The sequence below is a fragment of the Ictalurus punctatus genome, chromosome 19, assembly GCF_001660625.3.
Source record: "Ictalurus punctatus breed USDA103 chromosome 19, Coco_2.0, whole genome shotgun sequence".
NCBI classification, from domain to species: domain Eukaryota; kingdom Metazoa; phylum Chordata; class Actinopteri; order Siluriformes; family Ictaluridae; genus Ictalurus; species Ictalurus punctatus.
This window is the reverse complement of record NC_030434.2, coordinates 19690133-19711437: the sequence shown is the minus strand read 5'-3', so window position 1 is coordinate 19711437 and position 21305 is coordinate 19690133. Positions and strand designations below refer to the sequence as shown.

General features: G+C 37.1%; 1 protein-coding gene across 1 annotated transcript in view; it reads left to right on the top strand.

The window, feature by feature from the left end:
* stab2 (stabilin 2) overlaps positions 1 to 21305 on the top strand; it is a 49005-nt gene that overhangs the window by 6199 nt on the left and 21501 nt on the right. Inside the window, exons 5-37 of the mRNA XM_017494593.2 lie at positions 1 to 63; positions 153 to 248; positions 1389 to 1511; positions 2906 to 3102; positions 3272 to 3402; positions 3507 to 3640; positions 3751 to 3836; positions 5285 to 5428; positions 5583 to 5726; positions 6278 to 6340; positions 6430 to 6546; positions 7566 to 7619; positions 7730 to 7810; positions 8557 to 8709; positions 9223 to 9282; positions 10108 to 10203; positions 11777 to 11863; positions 11977 to 12088; positions 12802 to 12982; positions 13662 to 13755; positions 14209 to 14367; positions 14875 to 14970; positions 15382 to 15477; positions 15858 to 15905; positions 16035 to 16171; positions 16761 to 16869; positions 16996 to 17073; positions 17169 to 17258; positions 17361 to 17468; positions 18391 to 18522; positions 19409 to 19537; positions 19969 to 20037; positions 20166 to 20246. The exon at positions 1 to 63 is cut by the window's left edge and continues 4 nt beyond it. Coding sequence (XP_017350082.1) covers positions 1 to 63; positions 153 to 248; positions 1389 to 1511; positions 2906 to 3102; positions 3272 to 3402; positions 3507 to 3640; positions 3751 to 3836; positions 5285 to 5428; positions 5583 to 5726; positions 6278 to 6340; positions 6430 to 6546; positions 7566 to 7619; positions 7730 to 7810; positions 8557 to 8709; positions 9223 to 9282; positions 10108 to 10203; positions 11777 to 11863; positions 11977 to 12088; positions 12802 to 12982; positions 13662 to 13755; positions 14209 to 14367; positions 14875 to 14970; positions 15382 to 15477; positions 15858 to 15905; positions 16035 to 16171; positions 16761 to 16869; positions 16996 to 17073; positions 17169 to 17258; positions 17361 to 17468; positions 18391 to 18522; positions 19409 to 19537; positions 19969 to 20037; positions 20166 to 20246 — 3548 coding nt within the window. The remainder of the gene's footprint in view (positions 64 to 152; positions 249 to 1388; positions 1512 to 2905; positions 3103 to 3271; positions 3403 to 3506; positions 3641 to 3750; positions 3837 to 5284; positions 5429 to 5582; positions 5727 to 6277; positions 6341 to 6429; positions 6547 to 7565; positions 7620 to 7729; positions 7811 to 8556; positions 8710 to 9222; positions 9283 to 10107; positions 10204 to 11776; positions 11864 to 11976; positions 12089 to 12801; positions 12983 to 13661; positions 13756 to 14208; positions 14368 to 14874; positions 14971 to 15381; positions 15478 to 15857; positions 15906 to 16034; positions 16172 to 16760; positions 16870 to 16995; positions 17074 to 17168; positions 17259 to 17360; positions 17469 to 18390; positions 18523 to 19408; positions 19538 to 19968; positions 20038 to 20165; positions 20247 to 21305) is intronic.

Here is a 21305-nt window from a genome sequence, read left to right as displayed (position 1 = left end):
GATTTGAGGGAACAGCGTGTGAGAAATGTGAAGAGAACCGGTACGGACCCACATGCAGCAATGGTAACATAAAGCCACCCGTCTTTCTATAATATTTCAGGAGTGCTAGCTGTTCTTGAAGCTTAACTACTGCGTGTATGTGTGTTTCATAGTGTGCACCTGTAAGCATGGCCTCTGTAACAGTGGACTGAGAGGGAACGGACAGTGCACCTGTTTTTCAGGATACACAGGGCCAGACTGTGACCAGGGTACGTTTTATTCGGAAGTATTTCTTTTCATAGAAGTGCATAGGTGGGTTGCCAGATCTGGACAATATAAGCAGCTCAATGGTCAATGAAACAGTCCAACTCCAACATGTAAAAATCCACAAATCATGTACAGTAATAAAAACACCAAAATCATAGCTAACATATTTTTTGTAAAGAAAACGTGCTACCTGAAGCTTCTTTCATGCTGATTCAAAAGCTCCTCACGTACTGTGCAGTAATTTAGTTGATTTACTTGATGTTGCGGCAGCTTTTTAACAAATTTGCCATGCAATTTGCAAAGTTTTTAGCGCTTTCTTTGCAAAAAGCTACTCGAATTGGGGAAAAGCAATCGCATGAAATTGTGTTGCACGGTCTTTCACAGTGATGTTTGTTGGTAAATTAGACCTTTTAGCTGTACTCATGTTCGACGCACGTGAATCGAAGAGGGCTTTGACTGAATGCGCGTTGCGATGACGTCACATGACGCATCCTGGCCCAAATCTGTGGAAAATCTGCAGTAATTTTGGACTGTTTAACCCACAAGATGTCAGGTCAGTATGCAGACCCGCATCGTAACTCAACCTGGCTGGGTTAAAGCAACTCACGCTGGCCTAGTACACATTCAATCCAGTGCTAGGTTTCTAAATTAACCCAGATGAAGTTATTTTCAGTATAAATATTTTTCCATAACTATTTTATGGTTCTGGAAGCTTGTTTCCACCATGTTTGAGAAAGTGTTACAGAGATTTATCTCTCAGTTGTGAGTTATCACACAATTATCACACACTTGTGACTTTTTGTTTTCTACGGTTGCAGCTTTTTATCTCATAGTTGTGAGTTGGACTTCACGCTTCTGCTTGTTATTGTGTGAAAATAACTCGAGATGAAATAAAGTTGCCATTGAGTGATATTAACTCGCAATTGTGAGGCAGTTTTTCACAGACGTGATGGAAACAAGCTTCCATACTATGTATTCACTGTTTACTACAAAAAAAAACCCCAAAACAACTCTTAGCTATTTGAAAAAATGACCTTCACCAATACACAAGCAAAAAACAAGTCAAAGTAGCCCAGTTCTTTGGGAAAAGCACAGACATGGCAACCCTGTGTGTCATTGTGTTTGTGTGTGTATTCTTACAGAACTCCCAGGTTGTGCTGCTCTGCGCTGTGGACCTGACGCACGCTGTTTTGAAGACACAACTTTTGGAAAACTAGTGTGCAAATGCCAACCTGGTTATTTCGGTGATGGAGTTCAGTGTACCTGTAAGTACTCCTGTGATGGATCTGCCAGGAGCTGCTCTTTACCCCCCAAAAGAGCAACCAAAAAAATAGCACTTTAGATGGTTTTTCCATACAAAATAATTGTGCATCACATACTGTAATAGATCGCATGACATATCACATAATATAACATGCCAAGTACATGCCAAATCCCCTGCCTTGTGCCCCGAGTTCCCTGGGAGAGGCTCCAGGTTCCTCACAACCCTGTGTAGGATAAACACTAATGAAAATGGATAGATTGAGGGATGACATGCCAAGTAAGAATAATTAAAAAATTGAGCAAAGCTGAGCATGTCTCCTCAACTCAGCACTTTGATGAAAACGGTACTGTACGTAGTGAAGGTTTTAACAGTAACAGAGCTGGTTTTCCTGCTCCTGAAGCAAAGTATGTTTCATGTAAGACTTTCATGACTACACACGGCAGTGCCATTACACTGTAATGAGATATCTGTCTTGTCATCACTCCAAATTAAAGTGAGTTTGATCTTGATGTTTGGCATCATCACCATTAGACTGTTTCACACTTGGCTTTTTTTCCCCTCTCAACCAACGGGACCACTTTTCTGCCAGCTTTTCTTTCTTTCTTTTTCTTTTTTTTTTTAAGCAGAGCTTCCAAAGTGGACAAAATGTAAACCTTTCTGAAAAGCACAGATAGATGCTAATCCCTTTTTCATCTCCCAAACAATCAGTTAACAAGTTTGGCAGCAAGAGAGAAAACAACAAAAGTGCTGGTATAAAATATATCATGCAAGCAAATATATATATATATATATATATATATATATATATATATATATATATATATATATATATATATATATATATATATATATATATATATATATATTCCCGGCATATTAACCAAAAAGAAAAATGTTTCACTATCATTCAATATTTCACTATCACACACATCAATATTCTAATGTTGGAATAGAACTAAAAAGAACAACTTGGCTATTTTAGGGACGTTTACTGGGACGAGGTGACGTCTCACTTTAACAGCAGCTTCTCTTTTGTTGATTTTCTGCCTCCAAATCTACAAAGACAAACAACCACATCATCACCGGAGTTACACTAATCTTTATTACATCTGTATTACTAACAATTATTCATCTAATTTACATAAGCTGATACTAGCTAGGACTGGTAAGAGCGTTGTTATGGTTACAGTGGTCAGATAAAAAAAAAGTATTCTTTAATTAATTAATAAAATAATGTAACTGTTAGTAAATTGCTGTGGTATAAAAGAAATAAAACACATCAGGATGTGCTGTTATTGGTAAAGAATCAACTTTGGGGTGGTAAAATGAACTCCTGTAACAGCACACCCCAAAGTGTTTTATTCCTTACATGTTAACCACTGCTGTTGGTTCCAGCGATTAATCCATGTCAGAAGCGTGTGTGTCACGAGCATGCGGTGTGTGTGCACACTGGACCGGACCGACACACATGCACATGTGCAGAAGGCTATCAGGGAGATGGGCTGGTGTGTCTAGCCATTGATCCCTGTCAAACTGACTACGGTGGCTGCCAAAGCAACTCCGAGCGATGTGTGTATGATGGACCTGGGAAGGTAATTTTCTGTGTATTTCATTAGTTGTCATTATAAAATTTTTGTTAGCGATACATATACATAATTTTATATATATATATATATATATATATATATATATATATATATATATATATATATACACACACACATATGTGTGTGTGTGTGTGTGTATTTATTTTTTTCTTAGGCTCACTGTGAATGTTTAGAAGGCTTTGAGAAGTTAGTCGTGAGTGTGGGCTGCAGTCTGAGAGATGCGTGTAAACCAGACTCCTGCCATACGAATGCCTATTGCACTACAGTGGCACCAGAAACAGTGGAGTAGGTTTGCTCAAAGCCTGTGCAAGCTGTTTTATCACCCTATAATATAACCTTATAATGCACAAACATCTACACATTATAATTTCTGACATAATTCCCTACAGGTGTACATGTCAAGTCGGATACCTTGGCAATGGAAAAGTCTGCTTTGGCAACATAATCCAGCGTCTGCAAGAACTCAACACAGACCCGAAGAGCCAGTCATACAGTCAGCTCTCGAGTGCCATCAGCCTGTTTGGTGAGTGACATAAAAGATCTTTTGATTAAGATGGAATTTGCAGTCGTTTTAAAATTGTGCTATAAAATGTTGAGCAGACGTTTCACAAACATGTTATGGTTTGGTTTCAGAGGGCGTCATGTCCTGGCCTCTGACCTCACTTGGACCATTCACTGTGTTTGTGCCAAAGAACAAGGCTTTCAAATCAACTCAACCTGTGAGTTCACACACACACACACACACACACACACACACACACACACACACACACATATACACACACCTACACACACACACACACACACACACACACACACACACACACACACACACACGCACGCCATAGTTCCTGGGGAAAGAATCAAATGAACCGCTTTGTAATCATTTATCCCCAAATAAAAGTGAAACATAAGTGTATTCTTCAACAAAACAACAATTTTACATCATTTGTTAATATTATGAAAATAGCTTTGAAAGTTGCTGGTGCAAAACATTTGGGGGAGGGTGCAAAAAAAGGAAAATAACACTGTTAGTAATAGGGGATTTAATATAATTGTTAAATAGCTATTTAATCGGTGATATAACAATGTAATACCTTTCTTAGCTAAAAATGGAAAATTCCACTGTGAATTTAATGAGTTTATTGGGTTTAATGTGGGTTTATTATCAGTAATAAAGTAATCAAGGTAATCACTCAAACACTGTAATGGTGCCTAAACAATGGCCAGTAGCACTACTTGGAAATAAATTCTGCCCTTGCCTTCTAATGCCAATCCTGTAGCCTTCAGCTGTCCAGCAATGCTAAGCTTCCCAAAGAACTGTAGCCTCGTAGCACTGTCAAGATAGCTGTAGCTACTTTCATGTTAATTCTAAGAAACTGGTCTGACTTGTCCTGTGGATTTCTGCGTGATAGGCTTTCTGATCCTGCATGAAAAAACGCACACATCTGTAGTTGGATCAGCTACTCAGAATAAGTGTGTATCAGTGTGTGAATGTATGTATATAGCCTTCTGATGGACTGGTGTCCCATCAAGCACCTATTCCCACCTCACACCCAGTGTTTCTGGGATAAGCGCCGAATCCACCTCAAACCTAAGCAGGATAAAGCACTTACTGCAAGAATGAAGTTAGAAAGACTCTTGTTTCTGAGAACTGATATGAAGATCTGGTAGAGTGAGAGCAGCTATGTCAGGCAGAACAGGGACAGTATTACAACTAAAACAAGCCAAGAGTTGCTCAGAGATAAAAAAAAAAAAAAAAAAAGGAAAGAAAAAAGTTTGGATGCAGTTACAGTATAAAGGCTAAGAGTGTGCATGCAAATTATTAGAGAATATTTATATCACATTCAGAAAAGTGGGGTGCAAACTTTTAAAGAGATATCATTTGAATTTTTCTCACCGATAATATCTTTATTATGTTATTAATTTCTCATCAATAACATACCCTATTAGACCATTTTGTTATTTTTGTTAAGTAAAGGGACATCTGTGAAACGAAACACACAAAATAAATGAAATGCAAATGAATTATATTTTTAATTAATAAAATGAGTTCACTTTATTTGTAATAATGTAATAATTACAATAATTGCTTTGTCTTCCTTATGTGATCATAAGTGAATGCAAACCTTCACATTTAAGTGTACATCATACCATCCTGTTCCAGGTGAAAACTCTGCTGGCAGATCAGGCGAAGGCTCGATATCTCGTAAAGATGCACATGATCCCTGGAGAAGTGAACTCTGATACACTGAAGAACGGTATACTCTATTACACTCTGACTGGGAAATCAGCTGAGTCAATAACTGAGGTAAACCAGGGTTTCTGTTTGTGTGTGTGTGTGTGTGTGTGTGTGTGTGTGAGAGAGAGAGAGAGAGAGAGAGAGAGAGAGGGGGAGGAAAAAGTACTTGCTCAGTTCTAGTTGATGCACTCCATCCTTCTTCCATTCCTTGTTTCTGTACAAGTCAGGGCAGGTGAAGATCCGCATCCATGGCAGTCGTAAAAAAGCAGTGCTGTTGGAGTCGGATATTATCTCTACAAACGGGGTGATCCACATCATTGATAAACTTCTGGACACAGTCCCTTCTACTGTAATAAGCGACAGTCAGGTTTGTTCATACGTACATAAGCTCATGGTTTCTTTTGGCAGGTTAGAACTGCTGAATTCTCACATCTGATTCATCAGAAAGTGTTGATTCATTATCTATAATACACTGTAAAACCAGAAAAGTTCATTTAACTCATAAAATGTGAGGAAACTAATTACCTCAAAACTTTTAAGTTGATTAATCAATTTCTTTAAGCTAAATACACTTAAATATAACAAAAATGAATTTTAAATTTCAAAGTGTGAGTAAAAATTTTTTGTTATATTTAAGTGTATTTGGCTTAAAGAAATTGATTGATCAACTTAAAAGTTTTGAGGTAATTAGTTTCCTTACATTTTTTGAGTTAAATGAACTTATCCGGTTTTACAGTGTAGCAGATATTTGACAGTTTGACAAGTTAAATTGTAACAAACTTCGACATGGTAATGGTAAAGCTTTGCATCACACCACCTCATTGTTAACATCATGCCTTGAAGTGTTTTATTCCTTACATAACATGCATCCTGAATCTAACTAATCTAACTCTTTTAATGCACTGTTTTTTAACTCAGGAAAACCTGATGAAAATTCTGTCAGACAACGGCAAGTTCTCCATATTTAAGTCTTTAATCGAGGTAACGAAGAATACTTGTATTGTCATAAATTTATCCATCAGACACATTAGTTACACTACAAATCTCCGACTGCATCCCACTGTTTACAGAAAACCAACATGGTGGATGTTTTGGATAAGGATGGTCCCTACACACTGTTTGCTCCCACAAATTCAGCATTTACTTTAATGAAGGACATCGAGCTAAACTACCTTAAATCTGAGGAGGTAGGCCTGTATCTCATATATTACATTACATTACATTATGACACAGTATCACTGTTGCACAAAGGCAAACAGCAGCTACTATTCAGATCAAAACTGAGTTTTAAGTTAAAAAAAAAGAGCTTTTGGATATCTGATTGATAAGTTTTAGATCAAATAAGGTGTAAATATTTATTTTTAGTGCATTTATCTGGACACATAGCTATATTTAATTATTTACGGAATCCATAATGTATTGCATATTTGTGCTCTTATTACATTTTAATTATAACAACGGCACTGTCCAATTTAACATTTTAAAGTTTTGATCTATTCAAACCATCCAATTGAGTCCATCCCAGTTTGTACTGTATGAATATCACAATTAATCATCTTTGCTTGCTTAAATAACTGTGATAAGATAAGATAAGATAAGATAAGATAAGATAAGATAAGATAAGATAAGATAAGATGCTCTTATATGACTTTACTGAAAGGGAAATTAGAGCAGCATACATAAAAGACAAGGCACGAATACACATAAGAAGTAGTTACAGTTGCCATATTGTGTCCAATACAGATAATGTTTAGATTTACAATGATATATTATGTGCACTGGACACAACAACAACAACAACAACAATAATAATAATAATACATGCAATTCAATATTTATTCAATGATATTATGGGATAATGTTCAATTTCACACAAAGGAAGTTGTAAGAAAAGGTACAAACTCTAACCCCACCCTTAGCCCTAAATATTGGTACGAATTTGAAAGCCATGTTGCGAAATAAATCCCATAAATTGATTTCTAATATCAGTTAAACTTAGCTACTTTTTACTTTTAAATACTTATGTAGATATCCATGTTAATCGAATACCCATATTCAGTGAAGTATAATTTTGTGTACTTTTTCCTCTGAATATAGTTAGCGAAGCTTACATGCAGTATTTAGGGCAGTATAATACACAGTACATTGTATTACACAGTCATAATAACATTTTCTTCTGTTCTGTTTCTTCATCTTTTATATACAGGGTAAATCCAAACTACTGGAATTTTTGCGAAACCATGTTGTAGCCTCGGCCCAGGTGTGTGTTGCTCTCCATAAAGCATGATGCTGTTTTAGTCTTTTGGAACATCCAGGATGTCTCTCTGAAATTTCTTGATGGTTTGTGTTCTTTTCTCATAATCATGTCAGCTGAAAGCCAGCTACATCGTATCCATCTCACAAACCGTATCCATGGCTAATCAAGTTTTGACAATTAATGTGACTGCTGCAGTGAGTACTCAGATCAACTCTATCTTTACTGTAATTAAAAGTGATGCTTTATTGCTAACCTTGCTTATAAAGAATAAATGACAGTTGACAGTTTGCTATTTAATTAAGAATGTCATAATTTAGCACACAGTCGACTCCAAAATTATTGGCACCCTGAGCAAAAAAATGGAAACCACATTTTAATTAAGATAAAATTCCTTAATGGAATTCTTTCTTTTTAATTTTTTAAAAAAAAATACACCTCAACCTAAAGCACTAACTGGCAGCTATTACATTTTACTGTGCATAACAGGTGCTTTCCTTTGTACACAGTCCTGATTTTTTACCAGACATGTTGGCTGTGTTAAAAAAAAAAAAACGAAAACCTTTTGTTCTGACCACAACAGAAAATTCCAGTTGTAGGTCCACTGATGCTTGGTGAAGTTCAGGTACTAGATTTTGTTGTTTTCTCTCAGGTGGTAGGGCTTTCCCTGGTGATAGATGCCTTTTTTAAAAATGATTTTACAAAAGAAAACAATAGGTTTTAGGGTATTGATGACAATCAAAAATATAGATATTTTTTCAATGATGACAAATTGTACCACATGTTCATTAGGGGTGGCAATAATTTTGACACAAAGCTTTTATTGTGAAATAAATACTGTTGTTTAAAAAAAAAATAATGATTTGAATAATAATCATTTGAATTATTATGAAATATTTCATTCTTTGAAATATCTTGTAACATGGTTTCTGCCCATAAACAGGGTCAAATCCTGGTCAGTGGGGTAGCAGTAGCTGAGGCAGAGGTTGAGGCAAAGAACGGATGTCTGTATTCACTGTTGGGTGTTTTAATCCCGCCATCCATAGAGCCCATTCTCCCGCATCGATGTGACGTGACAGAAAGTAATGTTTATAAGGTGAGAATCAGCCAGTGACGGCTATCTATCGATATCTATTTATAGCTCAACAATACAGCTAATAGGGCTGAGCAGTGCATTATAGCACAAGGTTTTAATTGATTGCATAAGGTAATAAGAATAATGTAGGTTGTAACACTTTCCTTCAAACCGACAAACATTAGACTTACTGTTTTGTCACATGTCATTTACTGTTATTTGTACTTTGATTGGATGTTTAGATAATCCATCTCATTCTTAGTCATTACACCTGCAACTTTATTTCACATACATCTTCTCAATCAGTGCTGATGATGTATCACAGCTGTGCTGGTAAATGGGCAGTGGACTACTCATCGGAAGGTTGTGAGTTCAAATCCCAGCACTGCCAAGCTGCCCAAGCTTCAGCTACTAAACATATCTCAAAGTCCTCTCAATGTCAACCCAAGACAAGAGAAACGCTGATAGAGTGTAGATAGACTTGCTTGTTAGAGAGGCGCACTTATAGAGAACCATCTTTCTTGCTGTCCTCAGAGTCCATGTGTCAGTTGTATGTCACTCACCATGGCTACCTGCCCAACCGGCGTGTCACTGGTAAGGAGATCCTCAGTTTTCAGTATATGTTGTTTAGCGCTTCATTAAAAAACAGTCCATTTTATAGTTGCCAGTAGTCCAGCTGATCTTGGTAGTTACTAGAAAATGTGTTAATTGATTTAAAACCGTGTCAAATAGATTAGTTTCCTGTTGAAAGGAAAGTCCTTGAAGTCACCCTAAACCAGGGGTGCACAAACTTTTGTGCCCAGTGATCCCATTTTAAAGGCCCAAGATTCTGACGTTATTTCACGTAGCATCTTCATAAGCCTAAAGCCCATTTTTACATCATTTTACAGCTCATGTGCATCAGAGCATGGAGCATATCATTTCTGTACTTTCTGACACTGGTTTAGAAAAATAATGTGCAAATATCTGTAAATATTACAAACATGTATTTCATAACAATTGGTAAAAATTAATTAATTAAATAAATAAATAAATAAATCATGCTATCCCATTCACATTCTCAGCTGACCCCAAGGTTGAGAACCTGCATCCTAAACTGTGCATTAATTTCATTCTTTGTATATTTGTATGTCATTTGTATGAAAATAAAATATTAATTCACAATGAAACTGACACTATATTGAAGAAGCACTCTATAAATAAATAAATATGGATGAATGGATGGATGAATGAATGAATGAATGAATGAATGAATGGATGGATGGATGGATGTCTTTATTTGCCTCAGATTAAACTTAATAATATGTGCAGTTTATCTTAGCTGTTTTAAGGAGCAATCATTTCATTAAATGAATAGCCTAAAAAACTGGTTCTGAAGTCATATCTAAAATCTCTTCCTCTTGTGGCCACTCTGTGAAGAACACAACTTCAACAGGCTGTCTGTACAGGAAGAAAACTTTTGGCCTCGATGTTCCTGTTCTAGGCTGCAGTCTGTTCTGCAACGAGACCCGTACTGTGAGTATGACACCTAACATCTCACACACATGTCACTCATGACGGCTCAGATCTGCTCTTGTAGCCTTAAGAAACTGTCAAGAAGTATGGAATTTCAATGTCGTGCTTCGAAAAACGGCTAATGAAATGCGTAATGCTTCTGGCAGTGCACATGTGATACTGTACGAGTCCAAGAAAACTTTCTGTTGAGTTGCAGCAAGAAAGACTCCTGGTATTACAGTATGGTTCAGTTATAGTATGAGAGCGCATGCATTTGGATAGGTTTTTGGCCACTTGAGGAGGCTGTAAGGACACCTAGTGGCACCTTTCAGACAATTGCAAATAGAATTTGAATTGCCTGAGATAGCTATACCCTATTTATTTATTTTTTTATCCATATTGTCAAGATTATAAGCCAAATAATGTAAAAATGGTTTCCTACGTGATTCTAAACATATGGGATTTCATTTGACATCAAAACAAAAAAGGTGGGGTTATTGTTGTTGTTATTCCCCCAATGCTTGTGCAGTCTCAGGCTATAATTATGTTCAAAATGATGAAATAAAATCATTTTATCCATGATTTGTAATGGTATATATCTGTCGTTTAATTTTAGTCATTGCTTAGCAGTGATTAAATTTGGGGGCAATAAAGACTTAAATAGAATTGGTAATAAATAAGTAAATAAATAAACACGGCAGAAATGACCCAATTTTGTCCTCTGAACAAAGAGATTAACATAATTTTTTTAAATGACTTATGAACTCATTTTCTTATGTATTCATTATACACTTTGGTATAATTTTTTATTAAACTGCATTATCTATATTTGATTTGCGTATACTTATTTTTAAGTAACACATTATATCAAAGGAAAAAAAGACCCACTTTGTATAATACGTTATGAGACCTGTCTGTTGTTGTTGTTGTTTTGTTTGTTTATTATTAAATGAATTATACTAACGGAAACCATACTACACTACAACACTTGATAAAAACACGTGAAGTGAAGGTGCATTTCATCCGTGTAATGTCTGGAAACGGCGCATTCAGTTAAACGCATGTGGCATTAGGTGAGAAATATGTGATCATGTGTGAAAAATGAAACCACATGCTGTACATGTGGAAAAAGAACGTGTAAATTGTCAGGGATTTGCCGAGGCAGCGGACACAAGTTTGGATATTATTGTAGGAGGTGCAACACAAACAGTGTGAATAAGAACTGTAAATGTAAACAATGCCTATAAGGCACAAACACGCAGACTAAGAGTGAGGCTGTGGCACATATGACAACAACAAAAGCATTGAAGCCAGAACTTATATAGCCGTGCTTATTAGTGGTGATACAGAATAGGTGTGAGTGATCGGTGAGACATGTGACATGCTGGGGCTGATGGGTAATGTAGTTCAGCACCCCTTTGGTGCTATCATGACATGAATCAATTCGATATGAGAAAAGCCATGTGAAAAAAACCAACAGGATTTATATGGAAAACGGTCACACGTGAAAATGTGTGAAACATACCGTGACATGAATAATCCACACATGAATCGTGTGATTTCTAACACATGAGTTTGTGTGAGTTTATTTTAGACCCCTCAGTGCTGTAAAGGTTTTTATGGAGCAGACTGTTCTCCTTGTCCTGGTGGTTTCAGTGCCCCATGCTCCTCTAATGGCAAGGTATGAGATACACACACACATGCACACACACTGCATGTTGCTCTCAGAAAACCTCACCAGTGAATACAGATGCAGATATACACACAGCTCATCGCTTCCTTCTGCTGTTTCAGTGTTTGGACGGTATAGATGGCAACGGCACGTGTCAGTGTCAGCCCAACTTCAAAGGGTGGCGATGTCAGTACTGCGCCGACCCCAACAAATTCGGCCCTTTCTGCAACCAAAGTAAGACTTTACCCTCAACTCACTGCTTTGTAAAGAACAGAAAAGCTTCTGGAATACCAACAGAGTACTCTATATCAACTCTATAGTATTACTATTACTGAATAGCAAAAATAGTTCACTTTTAATGCTTAACCTTTGGTGATTAGTTGATGGCTATAAATAAGACCATTTAATGTAGTTATGTTTTGTTTCAATCTTTCTATTTTGACTAGTGCCATGGACCAATCAGACACGTCTGTTTTGAATTTGATGGGGGAGCATTAACACAAACGTTACCTGTTTATTTGTCTCTAAACATTGTTATTTCTTTGACCCTTTCTTAAAAAGACTTGTTGGCAGTTTATTGATCAGAAAAAATTTATGAAGGTCTGTGAAAACACTTCTGTTTCTGAGCTAATGTCTGGATCCTTGTAGCTAGTCTTTTGTCCTTTGAGCTGGATTCAGTGAAACAATTTGCACAAGTGCATGTGATTGGATAAGACACAACAGAGGATCTGCTACAGATTTTCATGTGAAATTCTTGTGTCCAAAATGTGTCATAACGGATAAAACAAAACAAAAAATTTCAGTTGAGAAAAACAACAACATTACCTTCAACAAGTCGACATGAATTTTTTAGGTTTCATTTCTTTCAGTGAAGTTGATAGCCCCTGCTCTGGAGATATTTTTCGCCACATTTAAAATACGATACAAAAGAAATCCCAATTCTTTAGCTTGTAGGTGTGTACACGGTGTTTGTGACAATCGGCCTGAAGCAAACGGAGCGTGTAAGCCACTCTCCTGTCAGCAAGGCATCGTCGGAGAGCTGTGTGATAAACATGCGCTTCCCTGTGGGCCGAGCCGAATGTGCCACATCCATGCCAACTGCATCCTGGAACAAGGAGCGCAGGAACAGTGAGTGTGCTGCCTTTATGATGGAAAAAATAATCCACCAGTTTAATTCCTGCACCAACAAGGATTCAAATAAAACAGTTTAAACCTTATATATGTTTTATTTTACTTGCACTACTTAATTTTTTTAAATCTGTCTTAACAAATCCTTCATAAAACCTTAATCTGAGTAAATCCTTGATGGAGGATTTTATTTTGATGAATGATAAATGATTATCAACAACTACAACTAAACCCCAAGTTTTATGATTAATCATTATAAAAACTGTTTTTCCCCCCTTTGAAGTAAAAAAGCTTCCCCTGAGGCTCTCTTTCATATATGCTGCCATTGTAGAATTTCAAACTAGCTCCAGTGCAAGTTTGAAATGAATCCCTAAATAAAATTTAAACCTGGGTTTAGATCAATGGTTAGCAAGATTAAGAGTAATGTAAGATGAATTTTTAACGTTTACATGAGGGCTCGAATGCGTATCCGTGGTTTAAATTTTGGTGCAACTGAATTTTATAGATAAACCTGGATTTAATGCAGATTTTTTTCGGTGCAATACAGTCTTATTGTGCTTCATGAATAAAATGTATGTGCCGATTTTATTTAATTAGTATTTGAGTATGGCTTTTCTATGCATAGATCGAACTAATCTAAAGATCTGTTTTGTTTTGTTTTTTAAAATCTTTATTAAAGGTGTGTATGTAAGCCTGGTTACATGGGTGATGGATTTCAGTGCGTGCACGAAAACCCGTGTACATGGAGTCTGAATGGGGGCTGTGGTGACAATGTAGGTCAAAAATGTGTGTGTGTGTGTGTGTGTGTGTGTGTGTGTGTGTGTGTGTGTGTGTGTGTGTGTGAGAGACAGAGATAGAGAGAGAGTGTGTGAGTGTAATGGACTGATGTGCCATTAGAATTGAGATTAGAATTTTATTTAAGTTCAGCAAAATTTACAATTTGTTCAAATTCATTTTTAAAATGTAAGAGACACAATATTCGAATTTATGTTCTTGTGGCACAACACATTTTGAATTCACTGACTCACTGGACAGTCTCATACTGATTTCTTCGTTCCTGATTGGCCAAAATGGCAACGACCAACTAAATTTATTTGCTTGTTTTTGCTTTTAAATACATTAGATTAATTTCATATTCAGTTGTATTTAATTTAGCTTTAAATTTTTTAATAATTTGATCATTTCACACTAATCCATGAACATGCATGTCTTAATATCCATCGCAGGCAAGATGTGTACAGCTTGGAATGGGCAGACACAAGTGTGAATGTCTGAGTGGGTGGAAAGAGGATGGAGATGAATGTCAGCCTGTTAATAACTGTTTGGAGCCGTCCAGAGGGGGGTGTCATCCTAACGCCTCCTGTGTCTACATGGGTCCTGGGCAGGTAACAGCTGTTCTCTCTACTACCCCTCCCTAATATTAGTCTGTCTGGTCCATTTATTCATATTAAGAGTTTATTCTATACATCAATCAATCCACCCACCCATTCATCCATCTATTCACTCAAGCAAATACATCTATCCAGCCATCCATCAAAACATCCATCTATCCAATTAAACACTGATCCATTCATTAATTCATCCATCCAAAATCTCTGCCATCCATCCATCTACCCACCATCCATCCTTACATCCGTCCATTCATCCATCCATCCATCCATCCTTACATCCATTCAATCATCCATCCATCCATTCATTCACCCATCTGTCCATGCATCCATATATCCATCCATCTATCTTCCCATCCACCCATCCATCCATCCAATCAACAATTCATCCAACCTTTCATTCATCCATAAATTCATCCATCTAAAATCTCTGCCATCCATCAATCCATCCATGTAGTCAGTCAACCGTGTTTTTTTTTCTTTTTCTTTGCTTTGTTTTTTCAGAATGACTGTGTTTGCAAGCGAAATTTCCGTGGCACTGGGAGAGATTGTGAGCCTGTAAACCAGTGTGTAAACCTGATGGGAGGATGCCATCAACTGGTGAGCAGCTCAAACACCCCCCCCCCCCCCCCCCCCCACACACACACACACACACTTTAGCATTGCCATCTCACAACTCCAGAGTCTCCAGAGTTCCAGTTCAGCTTACTGCCTTTCTTAACTTTCACATGTTCTCCCAGTGTCTGCATGTTTCCTCTATGTTTCTTCCCTCCTCCTATAAGGGTAAATTAGCAAGTCTAAATTGCCTCTAGGCGTGACTGAGTGTGTGAGCATGTCCATGTGTGTATGCATCATGCCCTGTGATAGACTGGCATCCCATCCAGGGTGTATTCTCTCTTCCTGCTAAGTGTTCCGGGATTGGCTCTGAATATCCCACCGCACTGACCAGGATAAAGAGCTTATCGAAGATGAATGATTGAATTCATTAAAACATACATGTTTTTCCTTTAGGCCAGTTGTGTGATGATGTATCCTGGAAAGTTTGAGTGTGTGTGTCAAACAGGCTACACAGGAGATGGAAAGATTTGCTACAGATCTCTGGCAGAGGTACTTTAATTGATCAAGATTTTAGGACACCAAAAATCTATTCAGTCAAATTCTAGACTAACTTACATGCACCCTTATATCGTTGAGTGCAGAAGTTTGTACACCCTTAGGACAGGTTAAAGAAGACTTCAGTGTTAGATTTCATGGATATTTCTTTAATAACAGAAGGAACTAACAGAAATGGACACCCCTTTGCTTTTATAACTGACTACAGTGTCTTCCATATGATCTCAACAGTTTTAGGGGGCTTTTATTTGTAATATTTACCACAAAGCAGTCTATATGCCATTTGACTTTCCTTTGCCAATTCTTTTGTTTTACATATCTGTTATAAGTAATATGCTCTCTCAAATCTAAGTAATGTTACTGTGTTTTTGTAGGAACTGGAAATTAATCTTGACCTGAGTGGATTCAATACATGGGTCACTGTAAGTCTAATACTTTTCATGTTTAAAACTTTGGTCATGTGATTTAAAAAAAAAAACTCTAAAGATTTGTTTTCAGCTATCTATGAAAGTCAAAAGCAAGTATCGTGTTTGTTCATTAATGATCCGCAGAGAACGGATCTCACGCAGATGATGTTTGAGAGGCAGAACATTACTCTTTTCGTGCCCTCATTATCAGCCATCAACGCCATGAGCAAAGATGATCAGGATTTCTGGCTGTCCAGCAGCAACATTCGAAGTCTGGTCATGTAAGCTCTATGTCAGAGTGTTATCTGTATATCATTTGATTTAAATGTGTTCACCTGGGTCAAGAATAATCCCGTGGTTAAATCTTCCCCACCTTTGATTTATGTAAACAACAATAATTACTTCACAACGTGAGTTTATTTTAAGCAATTATTTCAAGAAAGAAGCACAATGATTTCCCAAAGGATTGTATAGTTTACGCCTGAAACGTTTTATGAATAAATCTGTTCATATCAACCTTGATAAATGGGGCCCCAATAATCTTGTGGTTTGTCATATAGTACTCATATCGGCAGAACATTCGACTTGACAGAAAAGATTTAAAAGACATTTTGATATCAGTTTGAAGAAGATATATATATATATATATATATATATATATATATATATATATATATATATATATATATATATATATATCAAATTGTAGTTATTTAAATTAAGTGATTTGGACTGAAACAGATTTTTTTTTAATGTATGTAATAACATAACAATTGAATGGTTCAGTTTCTGCATTGTTTACACCTGAATAAACCTGAGTGATGAATAAATTCTGGTGACATGTGACTAAAATGCTGCTTGTGTGTTTAGGGGTCATGTGGTGTCTGGGCTTTATAGATTATCAGACCTGCGTAGCTCCCCCTCTCCCCAATTGGTTTCTGGTTTAAGAGGAACACTTCCTGTTTCCTGGACCAATGAGGTAGTGGGTTGTTTAAATTCAATAAGTATCATAAAAGTCCCACAAACATTAAAAATAAGAACAGCAAAACAGTCAAGTCAGCAAAGTTTTCACTAAATTATACCTTTTTTAAAAATTTTTATTTAGACCACAATGGTTGCCAGAGCGACTATTACATATGGAGACATAGTCGCCAAGAACGGATTCATTCATCTCATCGATAAAGCAAGTGTTCTATATCTGACTTTTAAAACTTTTAAAAGAAATCTAAGTATTTATTTAGAAATGTTCACTTATGTGCTGTTGTCTGTCGTTGTCAGGTCCTAATCTCTGATCGTAAGCTGAGTACTGGTTTACTCGGGGTCCTGGACAAGAGACCGGAGTTCACTCTCTTCAAGAATGCTCTTATAGTAGGTTTGAAATGAGGATATCTGTCTCTTGAGAATATATTGTCTCTTGTTATAATGAGGCAACTAAAGTGAAGATTTTAATAACTTTCTGTTGTGTTTTAGACATACAACCTGAGTACAGAGATAGAAGAGGCCTCTGGCTTTACCATTTTTGCACCTACAGACAGCGCCATCAGAGAATACCTGAAGAGTACAGGCCAGGATTCACTGGTATATACACAAAGACACACAAACAACATGTGCACATGACAGCACACATCACATATCTCAATAGTATCAAACGTTTGTATAATGATAATGAGTCTGTATTAGTCACGTAAACATTACAGCTCAGTGAAATTCTTTTCTTCGCATAGCCCAGCATGTCAGGAGTAAGTATGTAGTAGAACATTGGTTCTCAGCTGTTATTACTACCATTACAAAGCACTGACATTAGAGACTCCTTCCATAAATGTTAAATAACCCTTATGGAAACCTTCAAAATATCAAAGATTATAGATTTTTCTTTGTTAAATAGCAACACATTTTAAAATCTGTTTATTATTAGCCTTAGATTATGTGGAACATACAGAAATACTAAAATATTAGAATGTGCACACCTTTAATATAAACCGGTAAATAGCCAAGTTACTGAGCTGTTATATATCAGAAAATTACTACCTTTATATATATATATATATGTAGAATATGTAGATGATTTATAAAATAAGGGTATACTGTTCTTTTATTTACTCAAAAGCAAAGCAGTCTTGCACTCAACCACATTTCACATTATTCTAAATAGTAAATGGTCTGCACTTATATAGCACTTTTTTAACCTTAGTGGTTCCAAAGCACTTTACACTGTGTCTTATTCACCCATTCACACACACACTCATACACCAACGGTAGCAGAGCTGCCAAGCAAGGCACTAACTTGCCATCAGGAGCAACTTGGGGTTCAGTGTCTTGCCCAAGGACACTTCGATATGTGGAGTCATGTGGGCCGGGAATCGAACCGCCAACCCTACGATTAGTGGACAGCCCGCTCTACCACCTGAGCCACAGCCACCCACAATGCTACATAATATTCATGTTTGTGTGCATGTATGACCTGGCTTCTATGTGTGTCTCTATGATTTTTTGTGTCTAGGAGCTGAATGTAACGCAGTACCACATTGTCCTTGATGAGACTCTGAAGCAGGCCGACTTGCAGGACGGTCTGTATAAAGGCACTCTGCTGGGATTCTCCTATCAGCTGGGTATATTCAGCAAAAACAACAACGTAAGTTAAATACTCCTTACCTCTGTTAACAACCGGAAAACCTGAGATCTGATGAAAGTTGTGGTGGAAGAAGATACTAAGTGTAATTACATTGTGATTCTAGTAATCATCCTTTAGCAATTTACCAACATGTCTGAGCAGCATGTTAATGTTCACAACAGATTTGTCTCATTTCCAGTGCCACTGGGAATTTGACTATAGTTACTTAAAAGGAGGGTGTATATGGTGTGTGTCACGATTTGGAGACAGATGCAAGTGCAGATAATAAGTTTAATAAAAACCACAACAAAAACATAAGACACTAAGACCTTGTGGCAAAACACAAAGACTAAACATAAACCAAAGACAACCGCAAAGAAAGACAATTGTAAGACAAGGAATGCAGTGCAAACTGTGGCTATTTACACATGAGTGCTTGTTAACAAGAATGTGATTCAGGTGCAGGTGGTCATGTGACTGTGATGTAGTAAGCTGCAGTGGCTGCTGGGAACTGTAGTCCAGAATTCCTTCTCTGATACGTGACAGTGTGTAAACCTTCCCATGTTAAAAATTAAAATGTTAAAATATCTCATTAGAAAGCACCGTTTGTCATTCAAATACATAAATAAATACAAATGAAAACAGTTGAATGCAATTTCAATAAGCAAAGCATTCAGATTTTTAAAAAAAAACAAACAAAAAAAACAATACAAGTGTTTGTGGTAAAATTGCCATCGGGTTGGATTGAAAGGTGTGCATACATGGAGTGTGAAAGTGTTTAGCCATTACAGCTGTGAATGGATGCTGTTGTTTTTTCTCTCTCTCTCTCTTTCTCTCTCTCTTTCTCTCTCACTTTCTCTCTCTCTTTCTCTCACACACACCATCTTTCACCTTATCTTGTATCTAGTGGTTTGTAAACAAGGAACAGATGAATGCTACAGATATTGAGACTGATACAGGAGTGATCCACGGATTGTCTGCTGTCCTGAAGATTCCTAAAAACCGCTGTGACACAGCCTTCAGCAGACGTTTTTGGGTATGATCTAACTTCTCTTCAAACCTCTTCTTTACTTCAGTTATCTTTTGAATCTTATACTTACACACTATTTCAAACGGTTCAGTCATGAATGTGTCCCAAGATTTGGATGTCTACGCCCGAATCTCACTCTTCTTCCCGTGGATAACCTGGACCAGATATTAGAATTGTATCCAAGAGCTGCCGCTGTAATACTACAAAATGTTCATCCCAGAACTTTTATTCCCAATCTGCTCATAATGATCATCCTTTCAATACATTTTCTACAGTTTGACTGTACTCTTCTACACCTGTACAGCTGCACGGAGTCCCCCAGAAGAGGGCAGGCTCTCTTTGGAGTCCCAAAAGCTGATTTCTGATGATTTTGTGAAAAGCGCTATAGAAATCAAATGGAAATGATATTGATATGTGACTGATGATACTGTGTGTAGGGAAAGTGTATGGACTGCTTCCATCCAGCCGAGCGTCGCTGTCCAGCTGGAACAAATCAACTGAAGTTGGTAAATCTCAGTCAAACAGTTCTCCCTAACTATTAGCATTGTGTGTTTCATTGTTGAAATGAAATCATTGGTATGATGTGCTCTGATTCTGTGTCTCAGTGCTCTGATTCTGTGTCTTTTATTCAAAGTCACCAAAGAGATGTATATTCACTGTGAATAAATACATGCGGTTCACCGGCTGTGCGGCTTCCTGTGAAAGACGCAGCATTGTATGTATGATTCTCTATTGTGCCTCTCTAAATTGTTTAAAGAGCCACTGCAGTGACCTTCATTCTTCATGTTTTCACACCATCCTTCATCAACACTCCTTTTAAAAACTGGAATAGCTGGAGAACTCCACAGAAAAAAATAATGAATACGCGAATTCTGATCTCTGCTTTGTAAAGCTTATTGTCTATGCGCCCTTGGGACAAACCTTGACAGGAGTGATTCCAGCAGCTAGGTTTTTCCCTTCCATTTTCTCTTCAATTTGGTCAGCTGTCAATTCCCTCCCACCAGCCAACCCTTTAAAAAAAAAAAAAAAAAAAGCTGACGAGGATAAAGGCTAACATGGTAAATGGTAAATGGTCTGCACTTATATAGCGCACTTATATATCAAAAGTTTTATCCAAACTAACACATACTTCTTCAGACACATGTATATCTAGCCAAGCACATCTTTTCAAATTGCAGAATGAAAGCGCTATCCACCCTCTTCTACATACATAAAGTCACAGATACCCATGATTGGCTTGGGTCACTTTGATTAACAGGGGAGAGAGTATGCAATGCCTGCCTTCCCAGCGAGCACAGCCAATTTTGCAATCTTGGCTCCTGGCTAGGGATGGTTAAAATGGCTATGGATTCAAACTCATGCTGCTTGCAATATGCTTCTATTTTCATCAACATATCCTTCTATACAAAACAACACACAGAAAGGCAGTTTCTCTGGGGTCCACACCGAGCTTGTAGCACGTGTCAAACACAGCCCAATACAGACAGTATGCATGTTGTTTTTTTTCTACCATGATGAGAAATTGCAGAGCTGACGCTCCACGGTTCTCCTATATGATACCTACGCAATGCACAAAGCATCAATAAAAAGGCCTAAGTGGCTTTTTTCATTCGGTTTCTAGAAGCATTTACGATATGTTGTTTGGCACTGTGCTTCAATTAATATCAAATGAATACAGGAAATATGAAAGAACAAGTGACATTTAGGAAAACGAAAATAAAATCAAAATATATACCATTCTTAAAGCAAATATAAACCATCCTTAAGTGTTTTC